General features: G+C 38.5%; 2 protein-coding genes and 1 long non-coding RNA gene across 7 annotated transcripts; 2 read left to right on the top strand and 1 right to left on the bottom strand.

The window, feature by feature from the left end:
• Positions 1-4877: 4877 nt before the first annotated feature.
• On the bottom strand, positions 4878-19906 carry Flo1 (flotillin-1). Of its 5 annotated transcripts, none has more exons than XR_015319529.1 (9): positions 18324-19338; positions 12342-12520; positions 11745-11912; positions 10956-11119; positions 10607-10775; positions 10139-10365; positions 8596-8828; positions 5444-8226; positions 4878-5262 (listed from the first exon to the last, which is right to left on the bottom strand). XR_015319529.1 is itself a non-coding variant. In XM_022815247.2 (9 exons), the coding sequence occupies exons 2-9, from the start codon at positions 18373-18375 to the stop codon at positions 8084-8086; spliced, it is 1335 nt and encodes a 444-aa protein (XP_022670982.1). In that variant the 5' UTR covers positions 18376-18513; positions 19748-19906; the 3' UTR covers positions 4878-8083. The 5 variants fall into 5 exon arrangements, 3 of the variants coding, with proteins under 3 accessions (XP_022670982.1, XP_086834181.1, XP_086834182.1); XR_002675021.2 differs by having other exon boundaries at positions 7977-8226; XM_022815247.2 differs by adding an exon at positions 19748-19906 and having other exon boundaries at positions 4878-8226; positions 18324-18513.
• Positions 8105-11610, top strand: LOC147758958 (uncharacterized). Its single transcript, XR_015319530.1, has 2 exons — positions 8105-8241; positions 8561-11610. It is a non-coding gene; the product is annotated as an uncharacterized LOC147758958 (long non-coding RNA).
• Positions 19907-20459: 553 nt separating the features above from the next.
• LOC111242809 (histone H2A.V) lies at positions 20460-22865 on the top strand. Its single transcript, XM_022787634.2, has 2 exons — positions 20460-20647; positions 22153-22865. The coding sequence occupies exons 1-2, from the start codon at positions 20645-20647 to the stop codon at positions 22558-22560; spliced, it is 411 nt and encodes a 136-aa protein (XP_022643369.1). The 5' UTR covers positions 20460-20644; the 3' UTR covers positions 22561-22865.
• The last annotated feature ends 1543 nt before the right edge of the window (positions 22866-24408 follow it).

Here is a 24408-nt window from a genome sequence, read left to right as displayed (position 1 = left end):
ACGCGCAGAACTAACTGCATTCGCGAATTGTTCGTTTCCGCCATCACGCTGGTCGTCTACTAATTCAAACCGCAATTAATGGAATTATAATCCATCCATTTAGATGGAGCTCTCGTAAAATAAAAACGACATCACAAATTTATTAAACGCCATCCAAATGCGCATCGTATAACGTGCTTGCGATGGGGTCTTTGACCCCAAATTCAACAGGTAAACCTTGCATCTTATAACAATCGTCGTTCCATCCACAGATCTAAAGCTAGTTTTAAAATGTTAAGTGTTTCCTTTGTCGAAAACATCGAAGCACCTTTTTTCGAAAAAATTATTGCGTACTCGTCTTTATACAGACCAGTATGCAAGGATTTTTTGATGAAACGACGGGTACCAATTAATACGAACCGCGTTTTTGAACGAAAAGGGATTTTGACAGCAATAGTCTTCGTGTATCTTTAGCTAGATGCTAAAATCGCACCGTTTATCAAGATTAATGACAAACTAGGTCGTGTGTTGTCTGTTGCCGAAACCCCCGTCGTTCTTACAGCACTTTGACGACGTTAGTCTTAAACGCCATGATTCTAAACGAGCAAGCTGTTCTGGACCTACGGACGAGCATATTATTTCTTTTCATTTGACAAGGAACAACTAGCTGCTCTAGTTTTTTTTTCGTTGCCTACAGTGCTCCTGCAAACCACCTGCAAAAACAGAATCTTAATAAAACTTTTTAAGAGCTTTAAGAGATCACCACTGTTTAATAATTAAATTGTCAACTGCCGAACAGTTTCGATTAGCAGTGATATATATATATATATATGAACAAGCTCCCCATTTGCAAGGAGGAGAGTGTGACAATGAAAGACGCTCGGAAGACATGGACCTATGCATGAATCGTAACTAAGACGAGTATGTTCGCACACTTAAACCCTATACTTCAGTACATACTAGCAAGGCCGAAAACATCCGATTCGTTCAGAGCATAGCTATTAAACCTGCAGATCCACTTTTTCGATCACGCGCAAACGCAGAGGCCCACAGACTGGCATAGGAATTGTTAAAAAGCAGAATTTTTTTGTTGTGGGCATGTAAAAAAAGTAGATTTTTTTATAATCTTTGCTGAAGCCTGGTAGCAGCCACGTGGCAATATTGTTTATAGAGATACATCGTTCTCTAATATAATTCTGTGAACTGGGCTGTAAAGTTAGATTTGTAGCAAAAGATAGTGGAATTCGAATTGAAATTGTTTTCGTGATAGGCAGATGCCCCAAAAACCCAGCAAATCAATATTTTTGACCAAATAAATTCATCACAGAAACACTATGGCTATAGCGACGGTACAAATTGATCATATGTTTAAACTTGAACAACACAACGCTTTCAGTAAGCTGAATAAAAGGTCATGTTAATATTTAGTTGTAGCGGAACTTTAAAAATAGTTTTATTCAGAGCTACGTAAGTGTGAGTACCCTTGTTATATTAAGGATAGTTAAAGCTTTAAACAGAGTCGGTCGTAACGCTTCAGGTGCACGATTGATTTGGGTATGTAGTCATGCTATGTAGTATTGCGTGTCAGTCGCTAAGCGTGCTAAACGTGTTTTGTTTAACATTGGTAATGTAGGCTCGCACTATGACCTAATAAGTATTGAACAATATACATTATAATTATCATGAGACAGAAATTACGTATGTTGAGGGTCTCTAGTGTTTAATTCGCGGTTGTCATATATCAGTTTGAGTGACGACTCCACTAGTTTATTCCATTGGTGCAGTGGTAAGTTTATCGCTGCAGTGTTAATAGGTCTCCATACAACCTCCAATAGCTCGTACTTCTTGATCTTACTAAATTTTTATTCCAGTTTGGGAACTGAACGTTAAGACCACATCTAAACAGATCCAACAATAACTTCTGCATACGCTATGACCTTTAATTCGGTTTAATATTGGTACTACCGGCTATCATTAAGCCTTCTAGCTAACTACCATCTTATTGTTCCCTATATTTAAACGCATACATAGTTTTCTCTCAAGGGAGGAAAAGCTTGGGTTCGACAGATAGATAAGGAAGATAAAGAAGGCATCAAAAGTTATCGTTACTGCCAAATAACTGAAATAATCACTCTGCTAAGATTCATGTTTACCTAGCTAAAGACATGTGTATAAATATTAGCACACGAAATTATGATATTAATCTTTCGATGCAGGACCCTCTCACCCCTTTGTCTCCTAGAATTTTATGATCTGTCGCCTCCTCGCTTCAATGTCTCTTCAATTTTTCAAAAATAGATTTTTGTTAGCTTCAAGTGGTATTACACTCTCCTATGAATATAACCTTAGGCTACAAGTGAATGTTGCGGTTTAATTCACTGCTTTTTGCTTCGAGAGCCACAAATCGTGAGATCTCCAAGTCGATATATATTCTCGAAACAGGTAGAACTTTTGCCGCTCTATGGGCGTCTCCATTTTGCGACAGTCACTTAGTCATTCGTGCACGATAACATTAGCCGAAAAGATATCAAATCCTATAGCAAGATTAACGCGTAAATCACAAAGCCGGACAAAAGGTTTTGTGTCTATCAGTGCTTACTATCAACGGCGCAAAAGCAATTTATGCCGAATATGTAGATGACGTTTTGCTTACTAATTACTATACTTACTACAATACACGCTGCGGATGTGTTTACATTATTCCTAGAGTTATTTAATAATGTCCGTTGGTATTCCGCTGTTATTCTACCAAACAAATACGAAGCCACGTCACTTATTAACGGACATTATTTTCAGACGATAAAATAACACTATAAGAGTGCTCAGTTATAATGATTGCGAAGTACGTGATAAATTCCAACATTGATAAGCACTCAGACGTCTATGCGACGCGGTATGATGTGGTACACCCACTATTAATCAGTCATACGTGCAGATATGTTTATGTTGCAGGTGGAGTCACAGAAAAAGAAAAGAAAAAGCAGGACGACGCAGCGATATTCGTTGTATGGCCGGTCTGAGAGATCTCTCAATAACTATATTTTGTAGCACAGTTTAACAGTCCTTTAGTGAGGTTTTGTAATTTCTGGTCGAACTGCTCCTGGCGAGATCATATCTGCTGTAGCTATTCAATAACTCCCTTCCTCAATCGTGATGCTGCAATCTGATGTCCAGGCTGAGGAAATCTTTGATTCTAACACTGTTAAAGTTTAATAGAATTAGTCGTGGACGAAAAACGAGGTAGGCTTCAAGTGCACTCTGTCCCTAACCATAAACTACCCCACTGCCGGGAGCTGCGCATGGACGAAATCGAGTAGCTCATTGTCTTCAGGTGACATAAATTGTATTAGTTGAACCTGACGCTTCTCACCTATCATTGTTTATTTCGTTTCTGTCCTTCTCGAACTGCTAGCCTACCTGCCTTCTAATGCATTCTGGCAACAAGGATGGTAGTTAATACTGGGCTTTGAGCCCTCACAAGCTGAAATATTTACAGGTTCCTTTCGCCCGTGTCCATGTGAAACACCTTTGCAATATAGAAGGAAATTGAATTTACACGTGATGAATAATAAGATAATAATGAGGCCGGCAGCTGCGCTTACTAACATTTACGGCTGATGTTTTTGTCCTATGATAATCAATTTGGTTCGCTGTGATGTAAGAATTGACAATAAAGAAACAAATTGCCTGAAAGAAGTTTCAAGGTCGAAATGGCCTCTTGGTTCAAGGGAAAACAATGATAGGAGGTAGGGAGTCTGACAGAAGAAAGGTGGGGGGGGGGAGGGCAGAGTTTACGTTCACACATCACAAATATATAATCATTTGAGGGGAAAACATGGAAAGCGTAAGTAGAGTAGGAGTACTTTTAAAACCAGGAATGATGGCCGATAGTTTTCTGTATACGATCATCAACAACGCGACTGTGTTGCTAGTAACGATGTTCAGTGAACAAGACAAATGGGAACATTGGTCTGTTAAAGTCTGGGGTTAATCAGGTTAGCTTCTTGCAAATATTTCATATCGTGTAACATCTAGATGAGTCATTTAAATAGTCGTCTCACCCAATGCTCCTAATATGGGAAGCGTACAAATAGTGACTGAGTTGTTTTACTGATTAGATGTCTCATTCTTCATTCATGTCTGTCAACGGTTACTTAAAAATTATGATCAATATGGATAGTTTAAACAGGAGGACGCCGTATTCTTTTGACAGTGAAATCATATGAAGTACCTGTGGGAAATGACTTCTAACTATAACTATTTTAAGTTTGTAATAAAAGTGATTACTAAATTATACGTGCATGTGACTATAGGACGAAATTACTGTAGTCTCTAAGCCTCTTCCTACAAGTATTTGTATAAGCATTAGTGCAGGTAGGGAGGAAAGTTATTTAATTTGCATAAGAATTGTTGCTATTCAGGAAATTATGGGCGGAAAAGCACACCATTACTCAACATAAAAATGACCATATTTGACTCGTTTTTCCAGGCTTACTAATTTATCTGAAAAAGCTTCTAGTGTCATTTTTTTTAAGACTGTAGTGCTCCGTATTCCTATTCTCAAAGGTACTTTCGTGCGGAGTTATGCTCAATTGCAACTACGCTCCTGATTTTGCTCAGTTTCTCTTCACGTTGGAGTACCCACTTGAACGTTTAGTTCATTCATTAAACTGTATCTAGCAAAGGCTGCGAGCCTGGTCAATGACGAATGAATAGTGCACATCTGTGTGAACAACGAAAGTTCTTGAGATAAAAATAATCTGAACTTATATGTGCGAGTAAGAAAGGCTCATGCAAAACCAACAGCTTTAGAATAGCCCTTGTACAATATTTTTTTGACTGTGAGACATCTACTGCGGAACCTGATGCCTATTTTATTATCGTAAACACTTAAAGGCTGGATTTGTCTTGACAGATAGAATTTATTAGTTTTCATCAATGATTCATCAATCAATACATTTCATACGCAGCGGCTTGATTAACTACCGTTGTAAACTGTTTTACTTGATTTGTTTCTCGTTCATTTGTCTCTCCTTCTCTCTTGCGGTAATGATACATTTGTATCTGAGTTATCCATATTGGCCGTAAAATTTTCCTATCCATTTCTCAAATATGTAAGTCACGTAGACTCTAGTGCAGTACATCCAGCGGTTCTACGTCTCTTATGCAATTGCGGTAAGTTTTTCTTACCGCGCTATCCGTCCTTGACTCATGCTCATGTATATATTCAGAGAGAGAGAGAGAGCGAGAGATTGGCATGTTTTGTCTTCCATCTTCTGTAATCTAACAGGTTGCAACGAGATTTGTATATCAGTATCAAAAGCTATCGACGGTCGGCATCATTTATAGACTTCAGTAAAAATCATTATTAAGAATATCATTAGAAGGTCAACCGCTACTAATTAAAGCGTCTTCATAATGCTTCGCAGCAATTCTTTGTTTCCTGTTTATTTTTACTGCTTACCAATAACAAAAAGGGCAGAGGCGAAGCCTGTAGGTTGCAGCAAGTATTGTTTTTTCCTTCTACTATTGAGGTTTATGACATCTAATACGAAAATATTATCTAAGACAAAAGGAAACCGAGCGCGGATACAACGGGTCTAGTAGCAACGCAATAGATGAAAGGGTAGATTCACTTAGATCGTCATTGTGCACGTGGAGCACGCGGAGGATTACTGAAACAAATCTTATTGCGAAATTTTTTATCATTATTATTATTATTTTCGAAATTTTATTATCATTATTTGCGAAAATTAAATAGATTGTAGTTATCAGTAGCATATTAGACTAGATTACAATATTTGATACGTGTAGTAAGGCAGTAGTAGTTCTTGTTATTCCATTTTGCTTCCTGCTCTGTAGACAGTCATTAGCGTACGTTAGGTACTTTCACTACTTTCTTATATCTTTTTTATCCACTTTTACCATAGACTGCCACACCTCATCTTTCGATAATAAATACTTCCTTTCATACAGATAATCTCATAGGCCTCGGTGGTCGCACGTTACTTTTGGCTAAGAAAAGTCTGTTCATCGTCTATACATGTCTACCACGGGGACACATATCATCTTCCATCGCCACTACTTAAGGCGCTTTTTACCACCTTCCATTAGTTAGTCTTCACATAGATGTTTGGTTATTGATGTCGGACCTGCTTTCTATTCAGCCACTGTCTGCGTCCGAGGTCTGTATCGGACCGCCATGTTCATCAGCTATCGTATGCCAAAGCGGAAAGGTCGTTATGGTCAGTTGTGATTCAATGTCAACGAAAACCCTACGCAAGTTTTCGTGTTACGAACTTTTGAAGGGATTGCTGAAGAAGCTGGGATCGACATTGCCATAATTATTTGTTGCTGGATTTTTAACACACAGTCTGGTGTTGTAGGTCCCTAAATAATATCCCAACCAATTACATGACTTACAAGAAAGGGTACTGAGATGAACATTGTGTTAATTGAATGAAAATATTAATCAAGGATATTAACAAGTTATGTCTATTGCTAGTGATGATCTATACAGGTACGCATACGTGTCAAACAAGACAGTCTTCAATTATCAATATGAAAAATAAGAGTAAAACATATACCTGGTATATTTACGCGCGCGCTAAACGTGTGTGCATACAGTTGGGTGTGCTAGTGGATTTTTAAAAGCTTACTCTCACTTACTGCAGACTCTGTTCAGTTAATTTCACTTCAGAGTCATAAAACTAGAATGTTTTTAATTGCTTCTGGCATTATCATTCTGGCATACTTATTTTATCATTTCAACAATTATCTTCCTAAATATATTGAGGAACTCTACCGTATTCTGTTTATTAACAGTTGTCAATTGCTTATCTTATTTCGCCCCATAGGCAGGCACCTGCACTTCATAAAATAAACTATGTTTAATGTAGTTTCATTCATTCTTTCATCCTCTGATAATTAAGCATCGCCCTACGTAACACACCTTGTTCATCTTTCGCTTATTCACATCCCCTCCAATAAACAAATGTCGTATTTTGTTTTTACACACGCATCCCATTGGTCTTTCAGTATACCTTATCTGGGTTGCTAGCTTCATCTCGTCGTCGTTGTCATCTCTTACTCTGCACGTGCCATGGCAGTAGATGGCGCAATCTTACCGAAATCTTCATGTAATAGATAAAAGTGCTAACGGTTCAATTAATCAGCAACTTTACTTCAAGTTGGACATGACACGCCCAACTTGAAGTAATATATTTTCGATGCTTCCACTGAGGGCCTCTTGTCTCATCGCCGGCCGTCATTAATTGATTGCTTCCTATGCCGCTTCGTTTAATCCGATAAAATTAACTAGCGAGATAAAATAAGCATCTATTGTTCTGCGAGCTGCTTTATGATTACCAATATGGCTTACATTTATTATTGCAACATCCGATTTATCTTGAACCGAGCCTAAGGTAAAAATTGCTTGGTGATCGGCTAGTCGATGATCTACTCATGGGTATGGTAGTAATTTTCATCGAAAAAATAAATCTGAAATATTTCTACCATATCTGGTAATAATAAGATGCCCGTTTGTTTATAAACTGGGATACTGTGACGCCCTTGGTATGATACTCCTGCTAACGCGTTCGCATACAGTCGTGCTTCATGAGGGGTTTAAATATTTCGTTGCCATTAGGATTATATTATTGTCACTCAATGGTCTAATAGTTCCACTTATCTGGTTGTGTTTCATTCAGAATTATTTTCGTCCAAATTCCGGTGGATTTCGTGGTAATTAGTAAAGCAGTAATTATAGAATTTTAGTTACCTCATATATTTATTATCAGCTAACGAACTGTACATGAAAGGAGGCGGCTCTAGCTATAGGGTCTCTAGTCAATCAATGGAACAAGCAGGTCATTTTATTATCTCTATCACGCAGGTCGCGGGGAGAATGAATCTAAAAAAAACACGTCATCAGGAAAGGTATAGCTAAGTTACGTGTACTTAGTCGTAATTCAAAAAACCAAAAGCTTAGCACATACGCCGATCCAACTAACGAATAGCAGCTATAGGTTTCAGTTAGGCAGGCTCCCAGCCATAAAATTATGTGTGCGGCGCGACTGGTGATGCGACAGGTGGCCGATAGCAGTTACATGGCGGCCCGGCTAGTCCTCATCGCCGGGGTAGTTTGAACTCCGGAGGGAAACGTTGGTGGCTTTTGCGCTCCAATATTAACACCTGTCAACTGATGGACCATTGTCGTCGTTTTCTGGATGATATCGATTACCTCGCCTGCACAAAGTCAAGGTAGATAACACGTTTGGTATTTGCTTACGTAGGACTAATAGAAGCGTATAGCTCAAGGCGTGCTTGCTTCAGATACATTGTTGCACTTAAACCTTGTCTTCTTCATAAGCGCCAAAACAGAGTCTTCCTTCCATTGCTTCCTGACTCCGTACAAACAGTATATCATAAATATGATAAGCGATTCTAAGGATAAATGAGATAAAACTGACTGTTGTGTTTAGAAAACTGACTATGAGTTTTCAAGGAGTTTCATTAACTTTACTTAGACAAGGTCGTAATGAATCAAGTAAGTTCCTAATCCTGGTTCAATATAATGTAGGGAGACAATCGAGTTGCATTACTTATTGGACTTACCAGTAAGTTTAGCGGCTCCAACGTCACCTTTGCCTCCCGATACCATTACGACGCGGTTCACTTGCGAAATGGGAGCAGCCACTTCAGCTGCTACCCGTGGCAATGTATCCAGCATCATATCGAGGATTGCTGCATCTTTATACTCCCGGAAGGCGTCTGCTTTTTTCACCAGTTGCTCCGCCTCGGCCTTCGCCTTTGATTCCACCGCAAAAGCCTCGGCTTCACCTTTTAATCTGTGTGTTGGTAAAGAACAGAGAAAATCTAGGTCAAAAGTAGCAAGTATAAAAATATTTATATGTGACGGATTGACACAAATGTCTCGATAGGAGTAATTGAAAGATAATCTTAAAAAAGTGTTTAGTTCAAGTTGTAATTAGGGCAAAACAGATTACATACAGATGGTATATATTAGGTCGTTCAGTATAATATTTCATGCTATTTTATATATAATACGCTATTTTAACAGTGTGACATTTTTTCAAAGTTTGAGTTGTTTATTTGGTATCGTTATTCGGAATTCTACCGTGCGACTTGTATGAATATGAGTTCCACTTTGGAACTACAGTGGCGTAAGCCGCTTGCCGTAGAAACCTTATATTCGGTAAAGGTTCTAGTATTAACAACATAGTGAGCTTTTGGTTGGAAAAATTTTAGGAAAAAAACTTTGAACACGAAAATTTCGTGTCTCGCAGTTAACTACTATGTAGGTGGATAACGAAAAATTGAGAACTGTGGTGGAAGTCAACCTATATCAAAGTGTGCAACGATTAGGAGTCAAATTTGGTGCACGTACGAAAGCGTACTTGTTTACTCCAATTGGAATAATATCGAAAAAGAATCGAACAAATAAGTGTCGCATGATTTGAGCAAGGATTAAGAACGAAGGCGTCGAGACGTTTGCTTCTTTTTAGTCTCACGTTAGTAGAGTCACACATTCGTGGAGAGAGTCGTAACTTATAATGGAGACGGAGTTCTCTAATAGACAGACGCAGACGGTCACATTAAAGGTGGACGTCACTGAGCCATCCTAGAGCAAATACACAAGAGTTTCAAAAACGTATGGCGTCTGTTTAGTGGTTTAGCGCATATGTCATTAGCTATAGCCCTTCCTTACCGCTAGAGTAACCTCAACAATCGGAGAAGATGATGAAGAAGCTTTACTCGGGCAGCCAAGACTAGTGAACAGAGGTAAACCGCTAATATTGCACAACAATGCTCGATCTAACATCGGAAAAACTGTAGTGGCAAAAATACATAAGATGCAGTTTTCTGTCATATCCACTATATTTTCCAGACATGGATCTCTCAGACTAGCGATTTTACAAAATCCTGATAGGAAGGTTATTATAATTTCAACAGCGTGTCGAAGCTGCCTCTTGAGATATCATAGACTCTTATCCGGATTTCGATTGAAACCAAAAGAACGAAGCCCGTAAAAAGGTTTGAAAGGTTAGAGTTTACGATGTCATGTTTAGTACTGAATGTCCTAATATATCACAACCATAGAAGCAATGAGCCCTTGTGAACATTACATCAGACGCACCGAATGGCTTCGGCCTCAGCTTCAGCCTCCATTATGATTCTATTCTTGTTGGCCTCAGCCAGTTTCTCCAATCGGTACTTTTCTGCTTCTGCCGGTCTCCGAATGGTTGCTTCGAGCTCCTTCTCTCGACGCAAAATCTCCTGTTCCTGCACCTGAATTGCTTGCGTACGCTCCACCACTTTCACTTGCATCTGTTCTTCCTTGATGCGCTGTCGCGTCTTAGCGGCCTAAAAAAAACAGGTTATTTTTTCATGTAATCAATTGTTTGGGCTATACAACCAATATAGATGCTCCCAGATGCCGAATTATCTGGATGAATAAAGATGCGAGTGCCAAATAACTAACACTAGCAAAAATATAGGCCCTCCTTACTGACGCTCAGCCTCAACTTGAAAAGGGCCTCGTACAATTCTAGAGCGACGTGTATCGCGTACGAGGTGGAGAAGTATCGCATAAGTCAGGTTTTACCTGAAGACTATAGGCCAATTCCGAGTCGGCCTTCTTTGTGTTCACTTCCTGGTCATAAATCGCTTTCTTCAGCTCAAAGTCCCGTTTCGCCTTGGCAACTTCCGTCTCATTGAGGAACTTAGCCGCTAATCGTTCCTCTTCCGCTAACGCTTCCTTAATCTGTGCGTCTCTGTAAATCGAATTTATGAAACAAAAATTTAAAAAAAAGATCTTTGCGCAGATGCACAATAACTTGATTTATAAATTGATCAAATAAAAAATTACACCAATTATCTATAATCCGCTGAACACATTATGAATAGTGTAAAAAGACACAGTGAATTATCTACGACATCATACTGCTACTGACCTTTTAGCTTCGGCCTCTCCAATGCGCGCGTCTCTTTTCACCTCAGCTGTTCGGGCCATACCTAGAGCACGAAGATATCCCTCATCGTCACTTATATCCTTGATCGTGTACGATACCACCGTAATGCCCATGTTAACCAAGTCTGAAGACGCTACCTCGAATACCTGTATACATACATAGGATGTGTCAATGAACCAGTATCAAAGATAATGTGTCAACTGAAAAGTGCTGGCGTCAGAAGATGCCATCTGTCCCAAAGCAACCCCTGTTGATAAAAACGGCGTAAAATAGCTTTTACGCCGTAGAGAGTAGAGGTTAGATGGCTTAAAGAAATATGTATTCAGGGAATAAGATTTTTTTGAGCGATCGATTTAGTCTTTCCATAAATTGTCGCTAGATTGTTTTATACACCATTTCCGTAGAATTATCTCTGTAGTCTAATGCCATGACTAACTAGATAAAGTAGTCAATAGTAATCTATTCACTGACAACAACAAGCAACAAGTATAGCGCTGTGACGACGGACATTGACACGTTTTACTATTTTTTGCAGCCTTTGCTTACATATTTTATGGATATGATTTGAGTTTTAAGATTTGTTCGTTCAACTTAATCACCTGTGAAAATTATAAATAAAGTTAAATCCGAAACTTTCTGATTGAGTCGTTCATCAATTGATTTTGTCAGAAACCATGAAACGGATTACTGCTATGAGAAATAGTATCCATAATATATGAGTGTGTTTGCTAAGAACTGCCATGATCCGGTTGTCAGTGACCTTTTTTATACCTGTTTTGAAAATTTTTTCCGATCTTTGTAGATTTCCTCAACTGTCATTGTGCCCATAATAGCTCGCTGATGTCCTTCAAGTGTTTCTCGAGCGATTGACATGATTTCGTCTTCTGATTTTCCAAGGAACTGTTCGCATGCAGCCCGAAGCATTTCCACATTTTGACCCTGTTATCGTTTTTTTTTCGGTTGTGAAAGGTATAGAAAATATAAGTGATAAGAAGTACAACCGCTATAATTAATCCGTTTTGTATGAATACTAATTTATATGCTATATATACTTATTATTATTTCCGATATTTCAAAATCTAACCCATAAAGCTTTTTGACGCGGCAACTCTATTGGTCACAAATATAGCAAAGAAGCAATTTCTAACCCAGTAGATGCAATCTTTTGCATTAAACATAGTAGTTTAGTGCGTAGCGAGTTTGCTAATAGTGCAGGTTCGAATTGGCGTTTGTTTCGCGCCATGTTAGCAATGTGATGTAATATCAATGGTTATATGATATGGCGGTTCGATACGTTATAGCTGAAACATCTAGATACAATGTTTTGATAATGGTCATTTTCGCAAAAACATCTAGACGCAGGTATACCTGAATTTTTACTTGTGCTATACCCGTCACAGAGATGGGTACTCCCTGTTGTGTGTACACCCGCGCTGATTCTATGGAAAGAGTCATTGTGTTGAGGGAAATCCGCTGTACGCGTTGAATTATCGGCCAGACAAACACCCGCCCTCCGGGCACCATCAGCGGGTGTGAATGACAACATCCTGCGATAATACAAAAATTAATTAACAATATTACTAATAATGGCAAAATAGTGTAGAGCTTTCATTTCCTCCTAAGGTAAACTATATCTAAATTAAGGTTTATGTGCTAGTAGAATAGAATAAATCAGAATGTGTGATACCGTTGGTATTTACTGAATTGCGCCACAAGTGTTCCGATGTTTCAGAGACTATAGTGTGATATCAAAATATGAACCATATATATGAAGAGACGGAAAATTAGTTCTTATACTAAATTTGAAAGGCTTTCAAGAAAGCTGAGTAAAGCAAAATGCTTTAAGAACAAGTTTGAATGACTAGTAAGTAAATCTCTATTTAAGGGAAATACATTTGACAGCAGGTGTTTACACATCAAGTCTACATATATAGAAGGATCAACAAAATGTTTTGCTCTGATACGATGAGCGTCCTTCTTTCCTTTCTGAGTAACATATTTTACATGAGCACCATCTAAAACGTAGTCCTCAACATGCCTTAACTATTTTATGTTGATCAATTCAAATCGTATATTAGGCTTCAGCCAGTGCTCCAAGCCCAATGGATAAAACGCAGAGTTCTTGGGCAATTCGAAACAGGTGCAAGTAGTGTGCATGGAAGGAAAATGGGTCGGGCACAACTAGAGCAAGCGCGACTTCAGTGAGGAGTGATGTCACCCATAAGAGTAACGCTTCGTCTAAGCAAAAGATACAGGAAGGCACGCTTCACCTCTAGCGACTTCACTGATATCTTTTTAACAATCGATCTTCTTGTCCAGAACGCTATAATACAGTAACTTTCTTCTTTATCTCTTTGTACATATTCATTTCCTTATTGAAACATTCGTGATAGAAGAAGGGCTTCTTCGGTTATAAGCCTGTAGTGGCAGTATTGATGCTAAAGGACTTCAGCCACGCGCAGAAAAGTATTAGGGTAAAAAAATTCGACAATATAAACATTTCAGGTTATATCTTATACTCTAGATTTGTCGTAGAGAGAACTATGTATTCTGATATGGTTGATATGACCCGACCCAAGTCCTAAGAGGGGTATATGCTAAGACGCCCTCTTAACTTGAAACAAAAGGCTGCTTGTCTCAATATGCCTATATAAACGTCGAACACTCGTCTTTCAATTGAGATCTTCTTCTATATATATATATATATATGTGTATAATGGTGAATCATATAATAAGCTCATTACACATTTGTCGATTTGTTGTAGGTATCTTTAGTTTGGACATATTTAATTTTTTACTGTTATAGAATACCTGCCAGTGCCATGCCCTCAGTATGTAACACACATTATGTCTTATACAGCGAAATTGTTGAATTACAACAGTTTTTACAGGATGGGGAAAGCCTACAGGATTGGACATACATGAAGGTCCACAGTCTACGTTTGGTGTTATCAGTTCTCACCTGTTTTTGTACTTTTTATTAAGGGTTAGTAATATAAAATAAGTTCTGTGTTACGACAAAATAACACATCGCTGGGTTTTATTACATTTTGTTAGTGTTATAAACAAGGATACGCCTGCCCATTTGTACAGTATATTTGAATTTATTAGCAATGCTACGCTAATGCGTTCTTGTATACATCGTCGAGACGCGAGCGGCGTAAACAGATATAACACTTTTTACTGAATTGTCTACCGATACTCTGTTCTTCGAAAGGGCGCTTCTTCGCGCCGAAAAATCGGATCGTTATGGCGATTGTCAATATATCGTTTAGCAGACGCTCAATTAGCTGAAGCTTCAACGCAGTGCTGACTGTATGTCTACCCTGGCCGATAAATAATAAAAGGGCAAGTGTCAATACCTATAGAACCATGGCATCTATTATCATGATATCGACAAGAACGATTCCAAACAAAATCTGCATTCTGATTAATTCTGTATTCTAGTTGCTGAATTCATACGTGTTATTATCACATTGAAACGATGGTAAGAGAAAATGAAAGATTCGCAATGCAAATTTATTTCGGATGCCATCTGAAACATTTACAAGTTTAAGTTTAGGCAGAATTCACATATTGAATTAACAAGTTTCGATCTACTTATCGTTGCATTCTTGCCCCCTTATTTAATTGAACGTTGAATAGTCTACCGGTCCGTTCTGGCTTCTGGGTTTTATTCAATTCGGAACGTTTAAAAACTAGCCTTATAAGGCAGCAAGCTATTGGGTTTGGAAGACATCTCAATCATTGACCGCCCCATATTAATCGCTATCTACGCGTTTGATCTTCACGTTTACCATTTTGCACCACGGAACTTTATTATTTCAGTCACAGCTTTGGATACATTGTTCTATTGAAAAGAACCGTAATCGAATGTTATTAACAGGTAGATGCAGGTTAGTCTCGCGCTTCCTAGTACGATGCGTACTCAATAACTAACGTTCCACTCAATGATGTCGCTATCGCTATGTCCATCAGCAGAAACGTTCGCACAAGTTACAAACGCTCAATTCAAAAACTGCTTAACTGTCCTTCACGAGGTTTTGCTATTTTTACCTGATGTGCCAGTTATTTCCTTAACAGAGCGTAACATTGCCCTCGAGCCCTCGAACGTTCATGACTAAAATGTCCCTCCATTTAGGTTAACAGGTGAAGAAAAAGAGGAATAACAAACTGTATAAAGGCGCTTTGCTCTTTTTAAACCTAAATATGTAAATATATCATTTTTAGACAAATGAACGTCAAAATGCTTAACTAGACTATTTTGTGTATTAAAACAGTGGGCGGTAAAACGTGAAAAACTGGTATAATTACAAGCGTAAAATGAGCTTCTTTCGACATAATTAATTCGTTGTCTAATATTTATTGAGGAAATATAGACTTATGTGTACACTCGAGCAAAACGGTCATTCCGTATATAATAGGATAATTGGAGTATGACTGTGGCTGGCAAGGTGGCGCCTGCAGCAGGCAATCATTATATAATATGCTCGAGTAGACCTTAATAATCGAAAAGGCAGTCTAACTAAACATTCGAATGGCATATGCTCTGTATTCGTTCAGGATGCATAGGCCCTGAATGCCCCTATTTCGAAACGAAGAAGCCATTGCTTATCTTACACAATACGGCATACTACATTATCGTTTACAAAAATTGATTGTTTTTACGCGTTTCGCTGACATAGCGTATTCAAGCTAAGTCCGAATGATCTGCATAGAGCCGTACCCATCGTGGTTTGATCACGACTCCGCCGAAAGAGGTGTCCTGCTAAAAACGACAATTAATAGCTCCGGCAAACAATAACTACTAAGCAGAACACAAGTCAGCTCCATTTACACCGCCTATTTACTTAGTTGTCCTGGGCGGCCTTTACGGACCGCCGATAATATAGACACGCATGAAATCCGCACAGAACAAATCGTTCTTGGAAGTACTCTGGCTTGTATCGTAGATTTTTATTAGCTACGAACATCGTCGAAGATTGTATATATTATCGCTTTATATTGTTGATTAACCGATCTCTTTATATGCGTTAATATTCACATTAGCTTAATTAGTAAATATTAGAAAAAAAACAAGTCAGCTTATGGAATAGTCGATATAAATATATTTTGGCGGAATGTAGTAGATCTATTAAATCTATATATATTAAAAAAACACATGCTGTGAAAAACGAAATTGAAACACGACAGTCTAAAACTGTAACGTAAACGAACGGCCATATTGGAATTCAGAACTGAAAAAAAAAAACTGAAATGGCCTATGAATGAACACTTCGAGAAACGTTGCGGAACCAATTAAGACGTTAAACGGTGCACTATTTTCTAGTCATGCCTAAAAGCTGCCGATATTCATTTACAATACTCGTCCACCGGTTCTTCCTGTGTCAAATATTTTATTCCTCTAACTCTCTCAATACCATAATTTAAACGTCTAGCACCTCTCCACATATCTGACATTCTAACTCAACTAGCAGCCTCTAAATCCATGGAAATTTGTGCAAGTTTCATTAAACTTAATTGAACGTTTACAAATATTATATTTGGAATTTTATATTTTTCGTTGATATGAAAATTGCGACTACTATATTTGATGATTAATTGTCGAACATAATTCGCTATCACCAGAATCAATCCAAGAAACAAACTGAAATGGACCAACTACCTGCGGTTGGTGCTTTACAAAGTTCTGCTATTACGTCAAGCGACAGCAGCGACGCTGCGAGACAGTAGTAAACGTATTAGGTATACGTGTGCGTACCGAACTGTTAAGGGGTCCAGGTTGTCCGTTACGGTAAGCATTAAGTGCTCGCATAACGTTTGCATCAATGGAATGGAAATTCCACTTCGGTCATTAATTGGGTAGACCTTTGTAAGAATGATGGCTAGTCTAGTGCATTAGGTCAGTCTTGAGTTTACCCTATGCTAGCTTCGTAAGTTCTGTTCGAGCCGCAGGATCTTCCACACGATTTGGCCTAATTCAACTTTATCTTTAGAACGAATGAATAAGCGAAAGCGAACCAATAAATGAAAAAATAAAACAATGGATCGTGGATCGCTGGTAGAACTTAGGTTAACTGATGTACATAAAGCACTAGGGCACTAAAATCAATAGTAAGACACCAAAAATCAACAGAGATCAGCTGATTTTTTTGCTAGCGGTTGTTTTTTCCCTGTGAATTACTCATAAGTGAACTGAGCGTAAATTCACATAATACTGACTCAGAAAATCAGTGAATTCGAGAACTGGAGATAGAGCAGCATTTCAATTACGCGGGAACTGTAGTAAATTCAATCAGATTGCTCAGATCACCTTGTGTGGCTTAAGGCACACGGAAGGTAAAGATAACACACCTTGTGTGACGATAACAACTCTGTTGTCAACTGGTCAACAAAGACATTTGTCATAATTGAAGAATATCCGTGTTAGGAGTCAGTAGGTTGCCAAACACTATGTAGCATTCTAATTGTTTCACTGATAGATCTATTGGTGTGAAAAATACAGGTTTTGCATACATGCTTCATGACCAACAAGAACAACAGTACCTGCTATACAATGTATCTCTGCGTTATTTAGCAGCACGACTTTATCATACATGTTGTTCTTTTCACTTTATGGTTAAAGGCATTGATCGAACAAGTAGAAAAAGGGGTCTTGTTGTGACATTTTAATCCCCAAATGAATACGATACATGGTCGCCGTGCAAAGACACGACAGATGTCTACCTTAAGCGAGATATGCAATCATTGCACCCATATGCACTGGATCGTGCATTACTCGCAAAATAATTACTCGTTCATAAATGAATAAATAGCAAGTTTACTCTGCTAAAATACTTTTAGTCGGACCAAAATTACTACAACGTTTTCGTACGAGTTTAAAGCCTCGCGTGACCTCCGCCAAGATGCAATTTTTCGGCAAGCTTCATCGATCGTTGGCTAAGGCATATTTCGGGTTTGCAGCGCAATGCTTCCATCCAGAATATAGAACTGGCACAAATCCTTGGACTATTATAGTATATTATATTGCTTCGAGCACTCTCTGTAACTCAATTGATATATCTGTTTGCTACTCTTTCAGCAAACTTAACAGTCGGTGCAGCTAGAAGAAACAAATATCCACATAAGAATGTGCGCGATAATAGCGACTATCGATGGAGTAAAAGGGTCCCGCCCAGACACTAAATGCCGTAGCTCCCACAAGTACCTTCGCCACAGCGCGAACGCTTCGAGCATATGCTGGCGAGTTTCTCTACAAGATTTTACTGCAACCGAAAACACTTCTAATTTTAATGAATAAACGTATCCTTTTTACCGCGTACCTTATACTGAGTTAATTTTCAGACTCACCTGACACGACCAGGGCCTCGTTGGGACCGCAGGCGACAAAACCGGCTACCATGGTGCTGGCAGCGTTTGTCTTTGGAAAATAAATGGACTCCTGGAGGCGCCGTGCCTCCACTGCTGAACGCACCCACCTCAAAGCAAATCACGATTGCCAAGTTCACCGCTAACCGAACTGAAGATCACTTCACCAGGACTCAATTATGCACGGCGGGCAAATATACACCAAATTTCGTTAAATTCACAAACCTATAAAAATTCACTCTTACACAACAAACTAGTACCTATGTAGATCGAGTGTAGCTGGCGGAGATTGACAGCGGGTTGAACAGACGCGGCGAATCCTCTCCGGGTGTAAACGTTCTCGTCTCGTTGAACTACTTTTGCTACAATCGCTGCTGATACCCGTCCTTCTCGTTGACGGTATCTAGCTATCTACCCCCGCCTGCCTCTATCCTAACCTTTTAGGGGGAAAGCTAGGGCACTCTGGCTGTATGTGCGAACGCAGGCCGAGGAGGAAAGGGCTTCAGAGACACAGCATGTTCAAATAAACGGGTTGGGCAGGATAGCGCCGCCAAAGTAACATCGATCTCTGCCTCACCACACCGATGGTGCTGTATAAACGGTATAATAGTTAGACGAAAGTTTACGATGACAGGCTCCTGATAGATGCTAGCTGTTACTGCCTCAGCAGCTGCTGACTCTGCAGGCGCTACCGCTGTAAAATGGGTGCCCTGCTCTCGCGCTTCACTTAGCAGTCACCAACTAACCGACGAACTAGCGAAGGAAACAAGCAATCACATCGGCGGGATACACCAAGCTTCGTTCTGATAATTGCTAGCATTGATTCTTGCCCACTCAAGCAATTTATCGTGCATAGGGATAAACGGATGGGAATTTAAACCCAAATATTCGACAAGTATAATATTAATAATTATAAGTATAAAAATAAACGTAAATTTCGTAAAGGTATAAGTAATAAGGAGCTATATCTTTAAAGCATTGGTAACTACTGAATCTTACCATGATGCTCCAGGAAACACGCTTATTATAAAAATACGGTGGACTTAAGGTTTATAAATCTACAATAAAAAGAAAACGCATGTCATTCTGCAACATATTTTATAGTATATATAAATATATATATAAATATAAATATAGATATAAATATATATATATATATAAATAGTAAATAATAACTAAACAATTACGAACCTATACTGACAATATGCGAAGCTGCGCAAAAGCTCTATACTACATAAAAAACTAGAAGCATTTAGAGTGCCCAAAGTAGCACCAACAACTATAATTCTGTTTTCTCTTTTTTATGTTATGGCTCCTAAATATGGATCTTTTTTATTATTTTGCGTCTAACATTCAACACTAAGAGGTGTTTTTAACACGTTATTTTCCCTTATTTACTTTCTTACCCAATGAAACGCATGTAACAACTTAATTCGCAATGGTGCTATAAGCAGTTAAAACAAAGACTCGTTGTCTAAGACTGATGGATAACACAAGTGATTAATTGTATAGTGTGTCGTTACTACAAACTGTCAGCTGACGTCCAAGATGTAGCGACACACGGCCGACGGTGGAATCGAACGGACGATCCAGCATCTGTCCGCGCTTTTTTTTGGGGCGGTTTGACACTCAAGCATCTAGCCTCATGAAGTAAAATAAATTATACGCGTTGTGTTGACCAGGAACTGGGTGGCAACAAAAACAAAGCTGCATGAGAAAGTCCATGGAATATACGTATGACGGAAACCCGCAAAATACTACCACCCGCGCCCAATATTTCTCGCTTTTGAAAGGCGAAAAAAAAAACACCACGAAAGTTCTGTTGATTGTAAAAACACGAATATATCTTTGGAAGAACTGAGCAAAATAGAAAATTATTCTGACAAAATTATTTTAACAACCGTAAAAGAGTCAATAAAAACATTTCGCTTATTTAAAGCAAGAATTCAAATAGTTAGCTTCGTTTAAATTTCGCGCCCCTTCACTAATTTAAAATATTTTACTGTGTAGACAAAATCAGCCACTTAAAATTACCGCTTACATATCAAACTGCCCACATGCATTATGTTCAGCCGCGGAATCTTGTTAAAACGAACTCTGCCACAATTCTCTCAACAGTCGTTGGATATACAGGATCGCCCGCCTTAGCAAGTGAAATTTCAAAATCGCCCGCGCTCGTCGCTCCTTCCGGTTAGATGGCGTCACTGAGGAGCGGTTATAAATTCGTTGTGTAGCTCTGAGGAGTAGTTCGTTGTGTTCATTGTGCTTCGTCAAAAGAGAACGGTTGTGAAACTCCAGCGAAAATGGTGCGTATTTCGAGATTTGTTACGTGTTGATTGCGTGTTTGGTCACATTGTCGTCGTACAGGCAGTACGAGTCATCAGACTTAAACGTTGGTTCTATAAATATATACAATTAGCAAAGAATTGTAATGTTACGGGAGTTGTAAGCAAACCTACTTGCTTTCCCGCCGGTCCTCCGCCTGCAATTTTACTCTACCGGTCAATCGGACCGCGCCATAGTATGCTGACTTCAACATTGCCGTCAAGGGATATATATATCGGTCCTTCCGAAGCGCTTTTCGCGGATTCTGCTTAAGATTAATCGGAGTGCAACAGAGATGTCAACATGCACCGTTTCAAGCATGTTTTATTCACTTGTATCCATTCACGTGTTGCCGTGCTAATATCTATCACCAAATTGTAATGGCGATTTTCTGAAACTCTTAAATTTTGCTTTTACTGTAACTCTCAGCTGGTCTAATGGAATTTGACGCTTAGCTCATTGTATAAAAGTCATTATATGTTTCATGATATGTGGCATACCGTGTGCAATTTTACTGAACATATTCTAATAAGGGTTAAGTGACCTGATCTAATTTAGCGCTTTCAAAGATAGTGAGGTAGGCATATGGCTCTTATCCCGAGAAGCGGAGCAACTCATTCAACTAACCGCTTCACCCAGAGATTTGGCGCGCATTGATGAATGAACGAATTAGTATTTAAATTTTTAATTCAGTGTATATTTTTTATTGTTGAGGATTTTTTGTCGTAAACACGAGTATGACGACAGACAATAAAATTGTTTTGAAAACACGGAGTCTTTGATTAAATGGCATGTCTCTTTTTATGGAAACTAATCTTTAGGAAATCTGAATATGTGGTGATTCTAGCATGCTTTTATACTTCATCATGCTTAGAAGTTTGCTTTCAATGGACGTGTACTCATTTACCACGTACTTTTTCGCGTTTAGCTGTTACACTATGCAAAAGGAACGGCATAGCGTTCATTGCGTTGATACATAGTTAATATTATTGTTATTAAATAAAAATGTTTACACATTTTTTGTTCTTTTATGAAGCAACCTTTTTCATAAGCCCTGCATTAACAGCTGCTTGTGTCATTTTGTCACCTGCGCTCTACTTGCTTAAATATATGTTAGACATAAGTCAAAACTACTAATCTGCTATCATCTACCCAAGAAATTACTTTCTCTAGATTTTTAACTACCATGCGTGTACATCTAGTTTCTTCACAACTGGTTTTTATAAGTTGTTAACATTAATTTTTAAATTAGGTGGTCTTATGCTTATATATATACATTGTGTCACATAAAATGTCGTTGAAACTGTTCCAAAAAACATACTGAAACCAGTTCGTTTTTTATGTTGGCTTACCTTGACTACATTCTTGTCTCGACTACAGTTAACTACTACTAACCACTATCCTTGGAGTGCTATTTGGTAAAATGTGTTAGTCAAACAACTTAATTCTAATTAAATTGATACTTTTCACATTATTTGGTTTTCAGGCCGGAGGCAAAGCAGGAAAGGATTCTGGGAAGGCGAAAACTAAAGCGATCTCGCGATCTGCTCGTGCTGGTCTTCAGTTTCCGGTCGGTCGTATCCACCGACATCTGAAGACGAGGACCACCGCCCATGGACGAGTCGGAGCCACTGCTGCCGTATACTCGGCTGCCATACTTGAGTACCTCACTGCCGAGGTGCTTGAATTGGCCGGCAACGCCTCGAAAGATCTTAAGGTGAAGCGTATTACGCCTCGTCATTTGCAGTTGGCCATCAGGGGTGACGAGGAGTTAGATTCGTTAATTAAGGCGACGATTGCCGGTGGTGGTGTTATCCCGCATATCCACAAATCACTCATTGGCAAGAAGGGTAACCCGCCGGTTGCCCCGGGTCAAGGACCTAAGGCTTCGTAGAGACAATAACTCTTTCTTCACGCGAAACGTCAAACAAGTAGGATGGACGTAATCATCATCTTATTTGGCGTCTCACTATGAAAACAATTGTAAAAAACGCAAAACGAAAACAGAATAACTGCCACTGGTTTTTCGACCATCGTACATTGCACGCAGGCCGCCTACTAGCAAAGATCCTGCCGGCGTAATTTCATCATCCATCTCTATCTCATTGTGTATTATTTCCATACAAGATTCAATCATTTAAAGAAAAGCGACGAGTAATGACAAATGTATAAAACAAAACTCAGTTAAATTAAAACATATTCGTTTGTCATAATTGTTATTGGTCTAGTCTTCTAGTTAGTGTAATATAAATTAGTTAGAGGGCTGAATATTTGTGGTATGGGACCATAAGGTGCTGTAGCATTTTATGAAATATCCAATTTTAATTCTAGTAACAGAAAAAGTTGGACGCCACAAAAATAATAACTTCTTTTAGTTGTGAACAGATATGTGTGAAGGTGTGTTTAGAGTTGAGTAAGGGACAGCGAATACGCTTAAAAATTGCTATAAAAGTTCTTTAACAAAAGTTGCATTTTGCACTGCAAAAAATGCAGCTTAGTTGAGGTTATAAATAGCTCTCAAAGGACACGAATGCAGAACTTGACGAGTTGTTCATTATTCCAGATACGATGTGGTCTAGCTACGGCTTCGGCGCATCTTAGAGGCGGTGTTTGATTTGAGGAATTACCTTTGAGCCTATTAGTATGTTTGTAACTTCGTGCTTGATCTAGCGTATTCCATCAGAAAATGCAAGACGGGCTCTCGCGTAATGCAGTGACAATGCATTTAACTGTCTGTGTTTTTTAACGTTAAATTAGCGTTAATGGCTAGCATATTTTATAATCACGACACTGTTTCGGAATTCTTCTAATTCTTCTGCCCTTTTCGGGTGATCGTCTCTTTTTTACCGGTATCATGTTGTTTCCTTCTTCCATCGTTAATAATTGCCAAGAAAATTCTAAAATGTTGACAAAATTTGGACATTATCAAACCTAATTGACGACAATTTTATTATTTTTATCAGTTAAATATGCTTTTCTTTAGTCATTTATCACATTAGTTTGATTATTCTTCTATAATTACATACTACTAATAAAATAATGTGATAATCACAAGATACCATTAATAACCATAAATCACACATTAGCTGTACACAGCTCTCTTCTTTTTCTTCAACCTTAGCGATTTGGGTATAGGTTTGACCTACTTTAAGCTTCTGTCTCAGCACATCTGGATAACCGTGTGGTCTGAAATGATTTACGGCTTTTCCTGGAGCGTTATTCGGGGATTTCGAAGATACAGTCGTAAACAATTTGCATCTTTGTTAAGACTGAGAACCAGACATCATAATTATTACACTGCACGTCTGCTGATTGAATACGCGAGAAATTATTTATGGCAAATATTTATTTCAAGTACATTAAAAAAAGTATTTTAGTTGATTGCATTGATTTAGTTATCTATTTATATTGCCTTTAGCTTTAAATTGCATTACAACCTTATAGTAGGGTGCAACACCGCGAGCAACTCCTTCCATTTCAAATGTTCACAGGTAGAATTTTTCTATTTTAATTCGTGTATGCGGTACATATCCCATCTATTAATAATCAATAGCCGTGCTTATTTGTTTTAGTTAGGTATTATTATTTGGTATTGGCAAAGCACTGTAAATATTTTTGTCGGCAACACTAAAATGGAATATGTAGGAAACTTTTGATTCCATAGTTTAACTTACGATGACAGAAGACGAAGTAAGAGACAAAATGCCCATATTTTTTTTATGATCTTTAAGATATTCACGAT

This window comes from Varroa destructor, unplaced genomic scaffold (genome assembly GCF_002443255.2).
Source record: "Varroa destructor unplaced genomic scaffold, Vdes_3.0 BEIS01000001.1, whole genome shotgun sequence".
In the NCBI taxonomy this organism is placed as follows: Eukaryota; Metazoa; Arthropoda; class Arachnida; order Mesostigmata; family Varroidae; genus Varroa; species Varroa destructor.
Note: the sequence above shows the minus strand (reverse complement) of the source record. Positions and strands in the feature narration are given on the sequence as shown.

Coding starts and splice junctions, on each gene's coding strand:
- Flo1 (XM_022815247.2), bottom strand. CDS start 18,375: ATGGTAGCCGGTTTTGTCGCCTGCGGTCCCAACGAGGCCCTGGTCGTG. Junction 10,776..10,955: donor GGAGAGGCCGAAGCTAAAAG/GTCAGTAGCAGT, acceptor TTCGATTTACAG/AGACGCACAGATTAAGGAAG. Junction 8,227..8,595: donor TGGAGCCGCTAAACTTACTG/GTAAGTCCAATA, acceptor GACTTTGTGCAG/GCGAGGTAATCGATATCATC.